The sequence below is a fragment of the Podarcis raffonei genome, chromosome 17, assembly GCF_027172205.1.
Source record: "Podarcis raffonei isolate rPodRaf1 chromosome 17, rPodRaf1.pri, whole genome shotgun sequence".
In the NCBI taxonomy this organism is placed as follows: domain Eukaryota; kingdom Metazoa; phylum Chordata; class Lepidosauria; order Squamata; family Lacertidae; genus Podarcis; species Podarcis raffonei.
Genome location: NC_070618.1, coordinates 7,647,156 through 7,665,327, shown reverse-complemented (window position 1 = coordinate 7,665,327; position 18,172 = coordinate 7,647,156). Strand labels below are relative to the sequence as shown.

At 38.8% G+C, this 18,172-nt stretch overlaps 2 protein-coding genes across 2 annotated transcripts in view; both read left to right on the top strand.

Moving 5' to 3' along the window:
- Nucleotides 1-18,172, top strand: part of PURG (purine rich element binding protein G) — a 164,344-nt gene that overhangs the window by 38,565 nt on the left and 107,607 nt on the right. The gene's annotated exons all lie outside the window — the stretch shown is intronic.
- Nucleotides 1-18,172, top strand: part of TEX15 (testis expressed 15, meiosis and synapsis associated) — a 32,138-nt gene that overhangs the window by 5,851 nt on the left and 8,115 nt on the right. Inside the window, exons 2-7 of the mRNA XM_053370412.1 lie at nucleotides 640-775; nucleotides 4,108-4,273; nucleotides 5,209-5,455; nucleotides 6,310-6,456; nucleotides 10,601-10,763; nucleotides 12,536-18,168. Coding sequence (XP_053226387.1) covers nucleotides 640-775; nucleotides 4,108-4,273; nucleotides 5,209-5,455; nucleotides 6,310-6,456; nucleotides 10,601-10,763; nucleotides 12,536-18,168 — 6,492 coding nt within the window. The remainder of the gene's footprint in view (nucleotides 1-639; nucleotides 776-4,107; nucleotides 4,274-5,208; nucleotides 5,456-6,309; nucleotides 6,457-10,600; nucleotides 10,764-12,535; nucleotides 18,169-18,172) is intronic.

The following is an 18,172-nucleotide window of genomic DNA, read 5'->3' as shown; positions in this document are numbered from 1 at the left end:
AGTTCAGTGTGTCTACTCTGTAGAACTTAGGATACAAACCACAGTTGTGAAATGTGATACTTCAGATAAAAGTGCAAGAATAAAAGAGGTGCAGTTTTTCATATGCTTACACGTATTTTAAAGTTCTACTTGCATCTCTCATTTAAATATGTTGCTGCATGGTCTTCAGTGCAAAACAAAAGTAACAACTGATAACCCAATTTAATTGCAGTTACCGTAGGCAGTTACTGAGCCTAGTGGTATTGGGGGGGGAGCCTTAACTTGCCCGCACTGAAATGCATTCTTTTATTAAACTTTTGGGGTGGAAAAGAGGCATTCTTGCTTCAGAGTTAATAGGGAATTTGAACATCCAGGTGCAGTAGGAATTAAAAACAGAAACGGAATGGGCAGTGATGGAAGATATTTAGAGACAATAAAGTAATTGTGTAGAAAGCAAATGTTACTACTACTACGGTTATTGACATTTTTATTCACTTTTCAGTTCACAAGAGTTCCCAGAGTGGTGTACAAATTTCAGTGAGGACACTCCCTGCTCTCAGGCTCAATATTTATGGGACAAAAGAAAAAGAAACTGGGAGGGAGTAAGAAAAAGCAAGTTACAGTTTTAATAACAGTTTCTGCAATTCATTATTGATTCAGGTTGAAGACAAAATAGAAAAGGAACCAAAGATGGAAGTGATACAGAAAAACAGAACGTCAAATACAAAGGGTATATTTTTGCCAGATCAAAGTCGCTTGAAAAAATTTACCATTCCTAAAAGAGCTCCTGATAAAGGTACAGTAGACAAATAACAAAATACTCATTTTTGATCATGTGTTATAGATCTGCCATAATTTAATAAGCAAAGAAACAATGTGATATGTGATAGAAATTGTGTCATTTTCAAACAGTTCATGTCATTGTACTTCAGAAATGTATACTTTCCCAAGTCAGTTGTATCCTGACAGTTTCTGATGTTTATAATAGGAATTGACACTACCTGTGCCTTTTCGTCTCTCCTCTCTTCTGAAGAGTTTTCCCATATGATTGGCTGTGGTAGCATCCCTGTCTGGAGAAAGTAAAGTTATTGGTTCCACAGGACAGAGCTTTCTGCCATAGCACCAACGTTATGGATTGTTATCCCTAAAATGAGTTGCTTGACCTTGTCACTACAGTTCTAGTCAACAAATCCAATCCTTTTTATTGTGCCAGGCCTTCAAATTTTAGGTTTAGCTTTTACATGTGCTGGATTTATCCTTGTTTTCAACATTTTTTTATTCTAGTTCATCCCATCTTCAGCCTTTTTATTCAATAATACTATTCTGTGAACTCCAACAGAGATGTACCTTCATTATCAATTATAATCTTCCAATAAAGATTGATCGAATTATTATTTTTTTGTAAATTATTCTGTATCAGATTCAAAATTAAGTCACATTTGCAAAGAGTATCATAATGGTTTACTTGTGTTTAAGCATCCTTGCCAGTTTTGGGAAGTGGCAGATGCTAATACTATTATCATTATTATTAAATTTAAATCCTGCCCTTCCTCCCAAGGAGCCTAGGATATCAGATTCTTCTGAGTGCAGAAGAGTACTTGGGCCCAATCCAAGTTGTGACCGCAGCAAACCCGGAAGTAAATATTGGGTTTGCCGCGATTCATGCATGTGCAGAAGCGGCCTCTGCCGTTTGTGTACATGCAGAAGCAGCTGCCGCCATCTGCACATGCACAGAAGTGTGCTGCCACTGAATGCACACAACGGCGCTTTTACCAGCAACCCTGATTAACTTACAGACGGACCTCCGGAAATGATTACGTCCGTAAGTAGAGGTTCCATTGTAGTTCTTCCTGCAAGGATTTCCACCTTCTGCTTTAAATATTGTCCTCCACTATGATGTGCCACCACTTCCTGAGTAATTGTACAGAGAAAAAGGGCTGCTCCCATTAGGGATGCACAAACATTCTCCAATCTGTTCCAGTATTTATCTGCACTTTCATCTGGTATTTTCTCTTCCACTTCAGTTGGTTTATTTTCCACAAGTCTACGTTCCGTTTTATCTACTAACGCAGAAACATATGTAGCTTTTATAGAGCACGTAGACATGTATAACTCAACCACCAACAGATATTTACAAATTTGTTACCTCTGTGTATTGCCTTTCAATTTTAATTAATTTCTACAGGGAATGCCCTGTTAGTCTTTTGCAGCAAAACAACAAAGGGCTTAAAAATCAAAGTTAATGAAGTGCCTAATTGAGCATCATAATGCTATCCATGGTTGCAAACTTAACTATGTCTAATAGTCCCATTGTATTCAGAGGGGCTTACTTCCAGGTAAATGGGGTTAGGATTGCAGCTGCTCTTGCTGCCTTGATTTTGCCAGCCCAGCCACTATAAACTTGCCATCCTATCTCCTTTCCCTCACTAAGGCATCAGCTACATTTCATTTAGCAGTTCAGTTAAAAGTCAAGAAAATCTGAAAGGTGAGGGAAAGGAAGATAATTTTAAATTTAATGTCACTTTTAAAGCAGAAAGTTAAGGTGGTCAGTAATGATTCTTTCTTTCAGATGATTCTTTCTACTTTGACAAAGGGACCTCTTTCCATAGGGAAAGAACAGCATGCAATGATGCATTCAAATGAGTTTGAAAACTCATAAAATGTAGCAGATTAAGGCTAAATCCTAACCTCATTTACCTGGCAGTAAGCCTCACTGAAGTTCACTGAGATTTACTTCTGAGTAAACATGGTCATGATTGTAGCAAAAAATAATTAAGAGCAAGAAAAGTAAAGAGGCTCTTGTATACCTCAATAAATATGCAAAAACTGTATGATGCAAAACAATTGACTTACGTATTTATAACATGTGCATGTTAAAAAGTTAGTTGTCAAGAACAAAGGTGAAAGCTTTCACAGGAAGACTCCTTGCCACAATGGGGGGTATGCATGAAAAATGGTTTACAAAGGGACATGAACCATCTTAATTCTCTCAATCTCTACTTGTATTCTTTCAAATAAAGGTTGACTTGAAGCCTGCAGCCAAATTAACTTAAATCAGTATGTGAACTTCATCCCATATCCCTGTTTTTGCACCTTTTTGCTTCCTTAGTTTTGCAAGGTCACAATGCTGCCATGACAGTAGAAGCCATAGCTAGCATAATTCCTCTGACTAAGCAACCATATTCTTTGAACTGTTGACCAGCCTTCCTAAATTCTTGTCTGTCTCTCACCCTTCCATAACACCTGTTCCTATGCACTGTGAATTTTGTTCAAAGCTTGCTTTCTGATTACCATTCTTGCCTGAGTTTCCTTTCTCTTCCTTTTCTGTTTATTTTTACCACATAAAGGGGGACACCATTCCTAATAGGGATGACTCCCCCTACTGGAGAAAGGCAGGGTCTTCAACTTGCAATGCCGTCTCCAGAGGGACAGTTAGGTCTTCATGTTTTTGTGTGTGTGGAGAGAAATGCTTGCTTGAGTGGTTGTTTTGTGTAAATTGTCCCTTTGTCTAGTCCTTCCTTCATCATGTTTGCTAGATCATCTGAGTAAGTTTCTTCACTGTGTTTTCCTGGTTGGCTGCCCCCCTTCATTTCTTTATTTTAAAGTTTTGTTCTCGCCCTCCACCCTTCCATCCCACCCTCTCCATCTTGTATCCCACAGATTGGTGGAAACACAGACGTATATTGAGGGGCCAGGAGAGGAAATAGGAACCCCCTGGTTTCTTTATATCCTAGGATGACTTCTCAGTCCTTTCGCTGCCTCTGTGCAAATTTTAATCTAAGCCAAACTGGCAGCTTCCCTTTCCTTACAGAAGCTGGATTGGAAACTCCTTAGTACCTAAGCAGCAGGATGCTTCATGCCACCACACCAGTTCAACCAATAAGTGTCACATGTGTCCCTGTATAACATAGATACTACTTCAACTAGCAATGAATTAATTTCCATGACCTAATTTAAGCAAGATTTTCTCTCCTGAGATTTTTTACTAAACTTTGTAACTTGACAGTAATCACTTTGGGAGTTTCTTTTGCCTGTGACCATCACTGTGTTGCCAAGAATGTTGCTTAGTAATCCCCATGACTGTAATTCTAATAGATTTCTTAAAACTTTTTATTTATTTGTGTTTAGGTTTACTAACAGAGTGTTCCAATAATCAGAGAGACAGTAATGAGATTAAACAACGGCTGATTCAAAGTTGCCTTGACAAAGAGTGTAACCTCGAGTCTTTGTGGCAGTTCAGTAAGATAAAAATGGTTCACAATAAAGATCTGGAAGAAGAATTTGTCGCAAAGAGGTGAATTGTCCTTATATGAAGAGAAATTAATCCATTTTATTTTATCATATTTGTCTTCCATCCTTACTCCCAATAAGTTTATATGTGGTGTTTTCTCATTGTATTCTAAAAACAATTACATGAAAAAGAGAGAGAGACTGACTTGCCCAAACCCACCTAGTGAGCCCCACTGCATGGCTGGGGTGTGAACCCATGTCTTCTCCATTCCAGATCCAACACGCTTGTCCATTACATGTGCAAAAGCTATAGGAGCCCTATCAGAAAAATCAATCAAACACACACACACACACACACACACACACACACACACACACACACACAACTAGCTATCCATGGTCATAATTGAACGCAGATGCTGAAGTTTAGTTCTGGTTTCTCCTAGTCCCACTTAGGCAATTCCTTCTCCAGTCCTGAGCCATACACATTGGACTGCATGGTGACTCTCTAGGCCACCTGCCTTCCCTTTTGTTACACCCCCCGCATCCTGAACCACATATGCTAAGCTCCATTCTGCAGGAAATACATGCCCATTCGTCCTGAATCATCCACCTCCTTGAGACTTGCATGGTTCAATGGATTGTAGTAACAAGATTAACAGTATTACATTTTTTCAGTTTTAGAGATAGGCAGCAGCTTTACTCATCAAACCAGACTCTCTCTTTCTTGGATATAAAACAATCCATGGCATGTAGAAGAGCCATCATACTAAAACAGCCAATTACAACGTACTAAAGAAAACCATCAACTATTATGCAACCATCCATTTGCAATGTGGTCAGGGCCAGATTGTTACCTTTTCTTGCAAGTGGGTATAAAGAAAATCAAATACACCAGTATTATGAAATTGCTTATAATCTAAGAAAGTGAAGAAGCATTTATCTGACATGTATATAATTATTTGGAAATGTGTATAATGTGTTATTTTTTATTGCTAGGACTAAGTTGCGTGAAGCGGGAAGGCAAGATAAAGAAACATCTAGCTTTTTACTTGTCTCTAACAAGGAAGTCTCAAACATTTGTCAGAATGGCCTGCACACTGGTCATTCCAAGAAAGAACAACTAAAAATTATGAAGGAACTTGGAAATCCTCAACTTGGCATATATTTATTCAGACACATTGATGTTGCTCTGAATTATGCATCTGAACATTCAATCCCAATAGAAAATATCATTATTTTCAGGGTAAGTTTTATACAGAAATGGTAAATGCTAGGCAAGTGTGTAGCATGAGGAGTCGTCGTTTTGTGTCCGAATCTTTTATCCCAATGATTTTTTTTTCTGACTATAATGCATTTTTGTATGCAGAAGCCAAATTTAGGTTGCTAGGTAGGATGCTGAAAGTTGGGACCGTTCTCTGAAATGCTACTGGCTCCAGCGCAAGGCCAGCTAGACAGGTGCAGCTTTATAGTCTCAATGCATGGGTCAGACGATGGTGTTGGGAGGAGCAGTTTGGATTTGTTAAGCGCTGAGTGTGTTCCAGTCACAACACAGAGGTAATAACAGCCCATCTTCAAACTGAGCGAAAAGGCAGTCCTCATTCATAATCTAACACAGAAATACCATCAGATAATAGTGGTTAGTATACCTCAGATTCATATACATTTTTACTAAAATCTTAAGAATTTATATTTTCATTTCCTATGCAGGATTTAAATATCTTGCATTTAGACAAGTGTTATGTCTACTCCAGCTATTAAGTTTTTATACTGAAGCCTCTATGGGTGAGTGATAAAATCACATACTGTTTTTTTAAAGAAACCCTCCATCTGAAATCAGAATATAGGAGTACATTCTTGATATTTGTCTGTGGTGTATATTTTATTTTCATGTTCGTTAACTCACAGTTCATTATTTTACATTGACTTTTTTTTTAAAGTTATATGCTCTTAAGGGGAGTGGCACTTTTTTCTGTCTTTAAAAAGCACTTTGTTCCATATACTTACTTCATAGGAAAAGATGTCCAGCTAGGTAACTGAATGCAATCATATGAGCATTTTACTGAAAATAACTCTGTTTTCTTTGATTTAATCTGATAGGTTCTCTTAGGAAAAGTGAAAAAAATTCAGCCTCCTAAAGGCAAGAAGAAAGTTGCTTTGGATCCAACTCCAAAATTTGATTGCCACATGTCCAGAAGTCATCCTTCAGTTAAGGATTCATTGGAGGACCAGGCCATTGGTTCTTTGGTAGGGAATCCTTAACTTTTGCACATGCGACCTAATCAGATGTCAAATTTCATTATGCTTGTTGTATTCTTGAAACTTTGTTCTTTTATTTTTAATTTTTATATTCTATTATTAATTTATTATTATGAGTGCAGAATACAACTTAAAAACAGTGCAATCATCAGGGGCTGCTGCAAAACTAGAAAACTGTTTTGTAAAAATTGTAAAACATGCTGGAACGCCCACCTTAATAAAGTCTTTGCCCAACACCCAAAAGACATGTTGACACCAAACTATCTTCTCTGAAAAGGGCACTCCATAACTGAGACCCCATGACAGGGAAGGTCCCCTCTCTGGAGGAGGTCTTCAGATGAAGAAGGAAGGAATGGTATTTATTGTTGCTATTGAGTTGTGATGGGATTTGAAATGTGAAAAAAACACAGACTCTGACCTGACCATTTTGCAGCCATGGAAGTTTTGAAACCATTTTCAAAGCAGACCCACAAAGAGCACATCATCGTTTAAGGTGATAAAAAGCACTCCTGACCACAGTCTGCACTTGCTAGTGTTAACTCTAGAAACACTACCAATCTGCAAACTTTGTGCTTTAGGGGGAGTGCAACTTCCCATTTCCACCCATAGCATGTCTCCCAAACCACAGCGCCCTCATCTTCAAAGATTTAAGTATAAGATAGCCCTTTTGCAGATGGCACACTGCTTTTTTTCAGTGGACCTGCAGAACTCTTTCCCCAAATTTATGACAATCATGTAGGTTTGCCTCTGAAGACAGTTCGGAAACTTTAGCTAGTGCAGAATTCAAAAGCAGGTTGCTCACCTGAGCAAGAGGGTTTAAGCATATTACACCGATCCTGGTCCAACTGCGCTGGCTACTAATTAGTTTATGGGCCCTATTCAAAGTGCTGGTTTTGACCTATAAATCCTTAAATGGCCCAGGACCGCAATACTTCAAGGACCGCCTCTTCCCATATGAACCTACCCAGACCCTGAGATCATCTTTTGAGGTCCTTCTTCATGTGCCTCCACAAGAGATCCAGAGGGTGGCAACATGAGAGCGGGCCTTTTTTGCAGTGGCTCCCTGTCTGTGGAATTCTCTCCCCAGGGAGGTTTGCCCTAGCACCTTCATTATACACCTTTAGGCTGTTCTGGCTTCTGGGATAGCTGTGCAGCCTGCATTCGCTCCATAAGACGCACACACATTTTCCCTTATTTTTAGGAGAGAAAAAGTGAGTCTTATAGAGCAAAAAATACGGTATTATCTAATCGCACAAGTTCCATAATGGCAACAGGAAGCAGATTATGAAATCTCACAGTAGGCAGATAGAACTAGATTTAGTCAGCTAAACAGCTGGGCAGCACTAGACTCTAAGCAACTGGGAAACTCTGCAACATAAACCCCCATCATAGCTGCTATCACACAAGCCTGGGTGGCAGTAGCAAACCAAATGCATTTTGACCCATTTGCCCACCTTGCCATCAGACGCAATCTACATATAACAGCCAAAAATCTTGACTTAAGAAAAGCATGGGCAGAGTGAGTATCTCTCACAGAACATACATACATAATTTTTTTTGTATGGTGTCTTTTCACAGTTCAAGCCCATGCTCAAAGCAATGGGGGACTCGATAACTCAAAACCCTGGGATTTAGCGTCTCATACTCTACCAATTGAGCTAACATCAGAAAATGCACAACTAAGTGGAACAACTTCCACATAAATCACAAGATCCAAAGTAAAGGTAATATAATAAAGATCATAAAGTATATGAGCAAAATTTGGCCCAGATGTCCTGAGTGCAGCAGACACCAGATTTCTTACAAGCAGCACATACCATTACCTCAGGAAAACTCAATAAGTCCCTATACACATTAGTATGTAATACACTAAGGCCAATTAGACATAACAGCACAGTGGGGAAAAGACCTGTGTTGTATCAAATCAGGTACCCATGACATTAGACTTAGAAAATATTCCTCCAGGCTTACAGGACACCAACACACCTTGGATGCATGGACCTAACAACCACAGATCATTGCTGTTGATGTAAACCATGTGTAGGCAAACTAAGGCCTGGGGGCTGGATCCGGCCCAATCACATTCTAAATCTGGCCCACGGACGGTCCGGGAATCAGCGTGTTTTTACATGAGTAGAATGTGTCCTTTTATTTCAAATGCATCTCTGCCCTGTAATCAAACCCTTTGGGACAGAAGTACAGACTAGAATTAACTTGGTTCTGGACAAATCCCTGTTACATAGGAGGCACCAACATAATAATTGGCTACATACCTGCCCGGAAGGCAGGTTTCATTGAGCCATGCTCACATCAAAATGAATAACCCTCTCAACATTGAAAGCCCAAGTCACACCAGGCACAGAGAACTGGATACAAGACCTACACGAGAGAAAATTCTGCTCTATAAGCTACATAAAAACACACCCTTCTAAGAGATTTGGAGGACCATTTGGGGACTTTTCACCAAGTAGTACCTATAGCCAGAAGAAGTGGGAGACGCAACAAAGGGATGGAAACTTGTCCAGTTCAACAGTTCATAATCTGGGACTCAGAGCATTGACACCCGTTTATTGTCACCCTTATCTGAGCACACGAGCCTGAACAGTGAACAATTTGCCAAACAACCAAACACCAGAAATTAAAAAGTTGTAAAAAGAATAACGAAGGGGTGTGTGTGTTTGTAACTGAAATCCAATGTGCAAATACCAGAATGGAAGGGGATGAGTTTGGGCCAGGCCATCATCTCTCATGGGATGTGGGTGTCTGCATATGGCTAAAGAGTTTTGTGTGATGATTGTAGCAGCTTGATTTCAGGGGTTGATTTCATTCTAACCAACTTTTACAATAGCTTTTCATGAGTTTGGTAGCAATTGCTTTATAGCAGGGATGTCCAACCAGTAGATCGTCAGATCCTTATCGTGTACAAAACGTTACGGGGGGGGGGGGAGCTTATAAACTCTGTGCAACCCTCTCCCCAGAAAGCTCAACAACTCTGGGCAATCACCCCACGCACGCTCCTCCCTCCAATGACAGTGGTTAGATCACTGCCAGTTTTTTTTAAATATATATATATACTGGGAGTAGATTGCAGTCTCGTGGGAGTTGGGCATGCCTGCTTTATAGTTTTGAGTTCATTCAGACAGGGATAATGCTTCTGTAATTGATCTAGTTGGATTCCTTTATGGTGCTAGGTGCACACAGGCCTCTTACTTCTGGCAGGACTGACAACTGGGATGGGGGCAGGTCAGGAAACTGCTGCGGCAAGCAGCATGACTTACTATTTTGATGACTATAATGCATTGTATGTGGGACTGCCTTTGAAGGTGGTTCAGAAGTTTCAGTTGCTGCAGAATGTGTTTCTTTTAGTATTAGAGCATTACAAGCACATGACAGTACTGTTATCATCTTTACTGGCTCCTGGTCTGTTTCATTTACCCATTCAAAGTGCTGGTTTTGACCATTTAAGCCTGTCAAGGCTTGAGAACTTGGTATCTGAAGAATCAGCTCTTCACCTATGTGCTAACTGAAGGCTCTGGTGCTGAGCGCATTGCAAGCCCTACCTTTATAACCCCAGAGCAGACCTGACTGGGCCAAACCTTCACTCTGGTCAACTTGGGAGCCCGGGAGCCCAGTTTTATTGCTGATAGGCTCCCTAGTTCTTGCGGGAATTTTGGCACAGGAAGACAGAGTTATGTCTTCTGTGTTAGAGGCCGGAAATGTTGGCTGTGCAGCTGAGCTGCAAAGACTGCTCTCAGTAAGACAGGGAACAGATATGTATAAATAAAAAATTTAAATTAAAAAAAAAAACATTCTACCCTTTTCAGAGTTTAAGGCAGCTTATAATCAAATATTGAAATTGCAATAAAATAACTAGTAATTCAGGCTCTTACATTAAGTATTTGAATGTTTCCATAATAACTATAGTGTTCGATTTTAGATTTTTTTTCTTTAATTTTAGTTTTGTATTATGTTATAAATGGAAGGAGAGATATTTTTTAAAGTAGTGGATGTTTTACAAATCACTTTTGCTGAAATATGACCAAAACCTGAAGTTATTTTAGCAGTCTTTGTCTAGGATGCAATATTACTAATCCTGCAAGTGATATTCTTGTGATATTTTTCATATTTGCAGATATATTTTTATGAATACAATGAACATTCAAAACCAGTGGACAAGCCTAGGCAATGCCTTCCATATGCAGTAATAGAAGTAAAGTGCATTAATCAGAAAAATGCAACTGTCTCTGCTTCAGCATCTTTGCAGTGCAGACCTCAAAAATTGCCTAAGCATGTGGGTAAGCTGATTTTATAAATGTGTATTTCATATTCTTAAATTAATACACATGCCTGTTTCCGCCCCCTCCCATTTTGTAAGACTCTAACCCTAACCATGCTTTGTTGAGCCACTCTAGATGCTCCCCTATGCTACAGTGGCACTAGGTTTTGCTCACCTGTGAAACATCTCTTGTTTGTTTGTTTGTTTGTTTGTTTGTTTGTTTGTTATTGCCCTAAGGTCCCTGGGCAGGTTACAGCATTAAAATACAATACAGTGGTACCTCGGGTTACATACGCTTCAGGTTACACACTCCTCTAACCCAGAAATAGTGCCTCGGGTTAAGAACTTTGCTTCAGGATGAGAACAGAAATTGCGCTGCCACGGCACGGCGGCAGCAGGAGGCCCCATTAGCTAAAGTGGTGCTTCAGGTTAAGAACAGTTTGAGGTTAAGAACGGACCTCCAGAACGAATTAAGTACTTAACCCGAGGTACCACTGGATTGAATACAATTCAAAACAGCTTATAGCCATAAAAATAAGATGGGTCCTGAAAACATACATATTTCAAGTGTCAAAAGCAAGGGTCTTCTGAATTCTCCAAAACCAGATGCATCTCCGTGGGGAGGGAGTCCACAGCTTAGGGCCCACTACAGATAGTGCCCTCTACTGGCCGACCCCGACCCCGAGTCTTTGACAAACCATGGGTTAATGTGAATGCAGCTGTTTCCTCAAGTCTTTGTCTATTTAGATTGCCTTTTTTTTCTTGTGTCCTTCAGCTATTCTGTTTCTCTACCAATTCCCCCTGCCTGCTTAGTACTCTTGTCTGTCGTCTCGCCTCTCTTTCTGGCAACAAGGTTTAGCTTTTTCCTGTCCTTAGATCTAGAGTAGTCTTCAAAATAAAATTAAAAATCCTCTTTTATTACTTTCACCTGCCTTCTCTTGCATTTCTTTCCTTTAGGCAGCAATCCTAAGTACACTTAATTGGGAGGAATTCCTATTGAAGCCCTTGGAACTTACTTCTGAGTAAACGTACATACATACGCCTTATTTTTGCCTTATGGTATTCCTCCCTGTTTATGAGCCTGCTGCCTATTCTAGCCGAGGCAAACCTTTGGCGTAATTAGGCTTGTCAGGCCTCCCCAATTGGCTTGCAACGCTGCTTTGGACAGGCCACACCCACCCGTCGCTAAACTGATGTATGTTGCCACACATGGCACTGGTAAGGCCATGGCAGCAAGTGCTTCCAGTTGTGCCTTTGCAACCACAGCTTGAATTCGATGTTGTTTAAATCTCTGGTGAAAGCAGCATGACTTGCATATGGTGCCAAATTAAAATGGCAGAATGCAAGCCATAGCTGCAGATGAATCATTGTGAGTACACTCTTAAGTCATGCACTCCAGTTGTTCCTTTCCCATGCCTGATGTCAGATGCTCTCTAGCTTTTCTCCCTTTCTTCTCTTCCCGTCTTCTCTTCTTGTCCGTGTAGCTGTTCCTTCCTTAAAGTCTGTCTATGCAAAGTTATTTTCCATCCAGACTAACCTTTATCCTCACAGAATGTTGTGAATGTTCAGTTTGTTCTTTCTAAAAATAAGATTAATGGTTTGTTGAAGTGTTAGGCACATCAATTTGTCAAGTTTCAGTTGCTCAGTAGCCAATTCTTCGCAACTATTCTTTGATGTCATAGGAAGCATCACTCCCAGAACTGCCACATTTTAACCTGAAGATACTGCACATAGTTTGGTCAAAAATACCTTCACAACCCTATACTTCAATCTGTTTCCTTGTATTTACAGGAAGAGGAAGAAGACTACCGCTGGAAAACTGTACACGAGTGACAAGGATAGGCAAAAGCCAACTCATCTATGAACATTTCAGAAAGCCCACGATAGGCTGTGCAGTAAACTCAGAAAATAATGCATCTCCTTCATTTTCTGGAGGCCTACAGAACTGGAACAGCTCTATAGTTGAAACCCAAATGAAGCCCAAATCTACTGGAAGGTGGGATTCCCCACATAAACAAACAAATGAAATTAATCTTCATTGTTCCCCCGATCTGGATGTCAGCAGAAATGTTAGAAGTGCCCATATTGAAAACTCTTCTTTGAAAACTCATCCTGAAGTTTCTCCTGCCTGTGATAGCGGCTCAAGTACTGTAATTACTTCAAAACTAATTAAGGATCCAAGGTTAAAAAAAAGGGAACAAGTCCTAGAGAAGCAAAATGGAGAAGCAATCTTGGATAGGATTTCACAGTGTGAGAATGAGCTGGACTATAACTTGGAAATGAAAGTATCTGCTACTCTAAGCATGCCATATCCTGTAACTGAGAATTTTCTTCTTAACTCCAAGAATGCAGTTGGTGAGAAGCAATATATGGAGAAAACATATTTGGAAGAAAATTTGGAAGGAACTATATTGCCATCTGTGTTAAACAGAAATAAAGATTCCCCAGTGAATGGTGAGCAAGGGTTAAGTAGTGTCAACAAAAACATTTTGGGTTCTCAGAATACTGATACAGATCACTGTTTGAAAACCTATGTAGGTGATAGTTCTTTAAAATCAAAGGTCTGCAAAACTAATAATTCAGACAGAACACTTATGGAAAATGTAAGAAGAGAAAAAGGAACAAGACATTCAAAATTGCCCTCATTACACCTAAATCCTTCTAAAACATTGATTAATGAATGGAAATTTCCAGACCAAAATCCAGAAAGTGCAGCATTTGGCAATTATAAGATGGGAGGAGAAATGGAGAGCCAATTACAAGAAGATGATGCTTACATTTCTGAAATGCATTGCTCAACCAATTTGGATACAAAATGTGCTCAAAACAATTTTACTTCATCAGAGGAAGAACAGAATGATAGTGCTAACAGTTGTAGTCTCCAAGATTACACATTACAGTCTGAAGTTTGTAAAAAACTGCATATTTCTGAAAATGTTATGGGAGAAGTCTGGGATGAAGATCTCAGTGAGCAGTCTATAGAGAATCAAATGGATGCAGAGAATTTTGAACAAAATGGGTGCCATGCGGTGACAGAATTTGAAAAATTCAATAAGATTGAAGCACCTGTAATCATTAATAAACCAATATATACAGCATGTGAAGTAGCAAACAGCTCAGTAGGTGAAAAAGACTACTGTACTATAGAGAAAGTAAAAGATAATTCTATTGGAGAGAGAATCATGCATCAATCCCCAGCTTCCTGTGGAAGTGACACAGTAATGAGAGATTTTAATGGAAAAAGTGTGTGTCTTCCTGAGTCAGTTTCATTGGATAAAAATATTTTTAGAGATAGCAAAGAATGTCTTCTTTCCTCAGGAATATTTGTTGATGAACAAAGGAACTGTAAAACAAACACCGCAGCAAATACCAGTGATTTTGATCAAATTTACACAAGCGAGTTGGAAGAAAAAGGTAAAAGAGATACCCCTACAATACAGATGCCTTCCTCAACAGAAAGTTCAGCAGAGGAAACATCAGAAAAAGAAGACTCTGTCAAGGAGGATTGGATAAGTGATATAAGATGCTGTATGGAGACTTCAGGGAAGCCTGAAATTTTGGATTCAGAAAGCTCAGATTCTGACTTTAACTTCAGTGGTCAAGGTAGAGGCTCAACAACAGAAGGAAAGCTGATAAACAATAGCAAAGAAAAATCTGAAGACCTGCATAACCAAGCATTTCTAACTAAAGGTACGGACATGGTGACTTATCAAGAAAAACATTGCACTGCCTCTGTGATAAATACCTCTGTTCCTGTACCTTTGGAGAATATAAAGGATATAGAATTTAAAAAACCTCAATCTCAGTCTGAGATTTCAGGTCTTTCAAATGCAAATTTTGAAGAGTTGAACAGTAATTCCTCTTGTGAAGATGATAGTCTAGAAGTATTTGAACAGGATTTAGAGGTAAAATGCAATGACCAGAACCTGAACATTGTTAGTGACTTTGAAAATACATTAGGAGAGTGTAAAAAATGTATCTCCACATCACAGAAGCCATGTAAAAATGGAAACTATTGGGAGAAAAAGGATGTGTATCATTATTTACAAGAGCGTATGGATTGGGATAGTCTCTTAGAAAAACCTAGTCAGAGTACAAAGGTTTCTGGAAAGCCCTCTGTGGAAGAGAATAAAAATGATTCGGAAGAAAAACCTGAATTGTTTGTATGTCCTGACCTGCAGATTACAATCACCAACATAATTCAGCCAAAACTGAATTCCCCTCATAGCTCTTTCAGAATGAAGACAGATATGAGGAAATGTTCAGGACATAAAAAGGATATGAAATGGTTGCAGGAGAAAAATACCAAACATCACAGAAGGAAAGAACAGAACAATTCAGAAGAGAAGTATATATTTCCTTCATCGTCCAAGGGACAAGTTGAAACATTTGTGCAGTCTGAAGAGTATATTAAGAATGTTTTGAATACTCTTAACACTCAAGCATTGTTATGTAAAAACAAACATCTTTCTCAAAAAATAGATGGAGCAATGTTTCACTTAAGAAAAGCACATCGAAGGGTTCAGAAATCTTTAAAAATATTAGCAAAAGCTGGAAGGAAAAAATCAAGTGAATCATCAAAATCATGTGAAGTCCTACAATGTGGATCCTCATCTAGCTGCATTTCAGATATGCCTTGTAGCTGTGATAACATGAGAAATGCAAAACTAACTAAACTTCAAACAGCCTCCGAGAAATCTACTAGCTTAGATATCATGGAATTGAAAAGTACAAAGCCAAGCAGTGACAAACACATTATGAGCAATGAGCAGAAGATTCATTTAAATGTCGTCTCTGGATATAATACCCAAGAAAATATAAGTAGCAGCATGGTAAGCACAGAGCACGACATCAGCTCTGAAGTTAATAGATATACAAGCAAAGATAGTGCAAAACATTTGAATACAGCTGTTGAGAAAAAGGAGTCATGTGTCAATCATGAAGACAAAAGAAAAGATGAAAGGACTTGTGATTCTGATATCAATGCAACTGCAATTAAACTTGCCACGCCAGTTCAAGCAGCATTAGAATCTTCTGCAAAAGTGAACATTTTAAAACCAGATAATATTTCCATAAGGCTGGAAAATGTTTTTTCTGATGAAAACGAAGCTCTGGAAATAGCCCCAGCACCGCAAATAAAGATAAGTTTGAGTGCCAAAGCTTCATCCAATGATTACGAACTGTCTCCTGTGTCCTTGGAAAACAACTGTTTTTCAAATGAACCTTTTGATAACTGCAGAGACCTCAGTCATGACATCAAACATCCAGAAGTAGGATTTGAACAAAAATCCCTTGATTTTATCATTAAAATATCAGAGATCTTGAAAAAGGCAGATGAAACCACATCTTTGAATGTATTACTTGAACAACTTATATTTTGCAGAAGCGTTCTTCCGTCCTTTGTTAGAGCTTTTGAAAAAAAGCAGGAATGCTCTTCTGAACATGTCTTGGTTTCGAGGGAGATACTTGAGAGTACTGAAAGAAGGATGCAGACTATTAATAAATTGAAACCTTCTGCTATAGAATCCCTGATTGAACTACAGATTATAATGGAAACCATTGAATTCATTGAAAATAAGAAGAGACTTATAGAAGGTGTACCAACCTTCCGAAGCTTGCTTTGGTATGATGATTCACTGTGTAGTGAGTTGTTTGGTGGGGAGTCAGGTTACCAACAACAATCAAATTTCTATCCTGCTTTTCAGAGAAGACTAGAATACAATGCTCTTAATGAGTTACAATCCCATCACAAACAATTAGTGGATGCCTTTAATAACACAAGATGGGAACATAATTCTTACTATTCCTTCTTGAAGTTGAGGCGAGAAATAGAGGAATGTGAACAAGCAATGAAAAGCAATTACAATTTCTCTGATTTTTTCCTTTCTGTCCCATATGTTTGTGGAGCTAACTTTGGAGATACTCTTGATGACTTAGAACATGCAAGAAAAAATACAGTAGATTTAATAAGCAAATCTAAAACTCCTGGCATTAATCTGAGGGCAGAAAAGGAAGAGCATCTTTGGGTCATAATGGATATTATTGCTACAAAAGTAGAATTCATAAAAACCTGTGAAGATGTGAATATAAAAGCATCACTGTTTGGACTTGAGCACATATTTTTTGATGCTGCTAAAAGTCTTGCTTGGACAGAAAAAGTTAAGTTTATAAATGGAGATTTTAAAGGTGAGGAAAGACAAGCAATCAGAATAAATGAAGCTGACCTATCTAAGCTCTATGAGACTTACCAGCTTATGATAGAGGAGTTTGGAAGAAGAAACTTCAACGATGCTGTTGAAGAACAGACTTTCAAGAAATCTTCAGTGGACTCTAGTAATTGTGAAATGGCAAGCAAGCAACAAGAGGCAAATTATTGTATTACAAAGTCCCTCATTGTACGCCAGGATATTGGTTGTATTGGTGAAATATTAGGTGAAGCGCAGTCTTCAGATACTGAGAGATTACAACAGCTCTTGTGCAGATGTACAGAGCATATGGAAATGTTGAAACAGTATTTTCAGATTTTACAGGAAGAGAGTGACAGTGTTTTGATCACAAAAGAAAATGTGCTGGGATTCTTGAAAAGTGGTGGCATAAATTCTACCATTTTGAAACCAGAAGCTGTTGAAGTGTATGCTGAAATGACAATGGTATATGAAACAGTTCTTTTTCTCCAAAACTCAATAGCAAGAAGAGTAGATAAACCAAGATTTCGAAGTTTATTATGGTTTGATACATCACTTACACCTGAACTTTTAAGATGTCAAGAAAAAATGGCTTCCTTCTCTTACCGGAAAGGCAACCTTATAGAAATTATAGACTCTTCCATCTCTGAAATTCAGAATGAGTGGAAAGCTATTCATGGCTTCTCAAAAAATTTGAATTGCTCGTATGCGCTTCATCTTTTCTCAAGGGAGCTTAAAGAACTTTCAGAAACTAAAAACGTGCTACAAACATCGAAGTCCTTCAGTTCTATGTGCGTCAACTTGGTACCATATACTGTAAGTTTAAACTATGGAAGTACGGTGTCTGAACTAGAATACAACTACAATCAGTTTTCTTCACTTCTTGACAAATTGATGATGTGTGAAAGGAAGGATTTAGGAAAAATGGCTCACGTTATGAAAATAATGAAGACTATTGAGCATATGAAGTTTATCTGTTCTAAACGGGAAAAGTCACCTTTGCCGCTGGTTATATATCAAATGGTTAAAAACTGGAGAAAATCTTGCGAGTTGAAAAGACAAGATCTGGATACCACTGAAGAACATAGCACCAAACACAGTATGTGCAACAGTGGCCCACCAGCTTCCCAGGCCTCAGATTCCCAGTCTCAACACAAAAGACCTGCCAGTATCGCTTCAGAAGATTGTTCCACTTCATCTGAGGAGACGAGTGATCCCTCGCGTACAAAAAAGATAAAGGTAA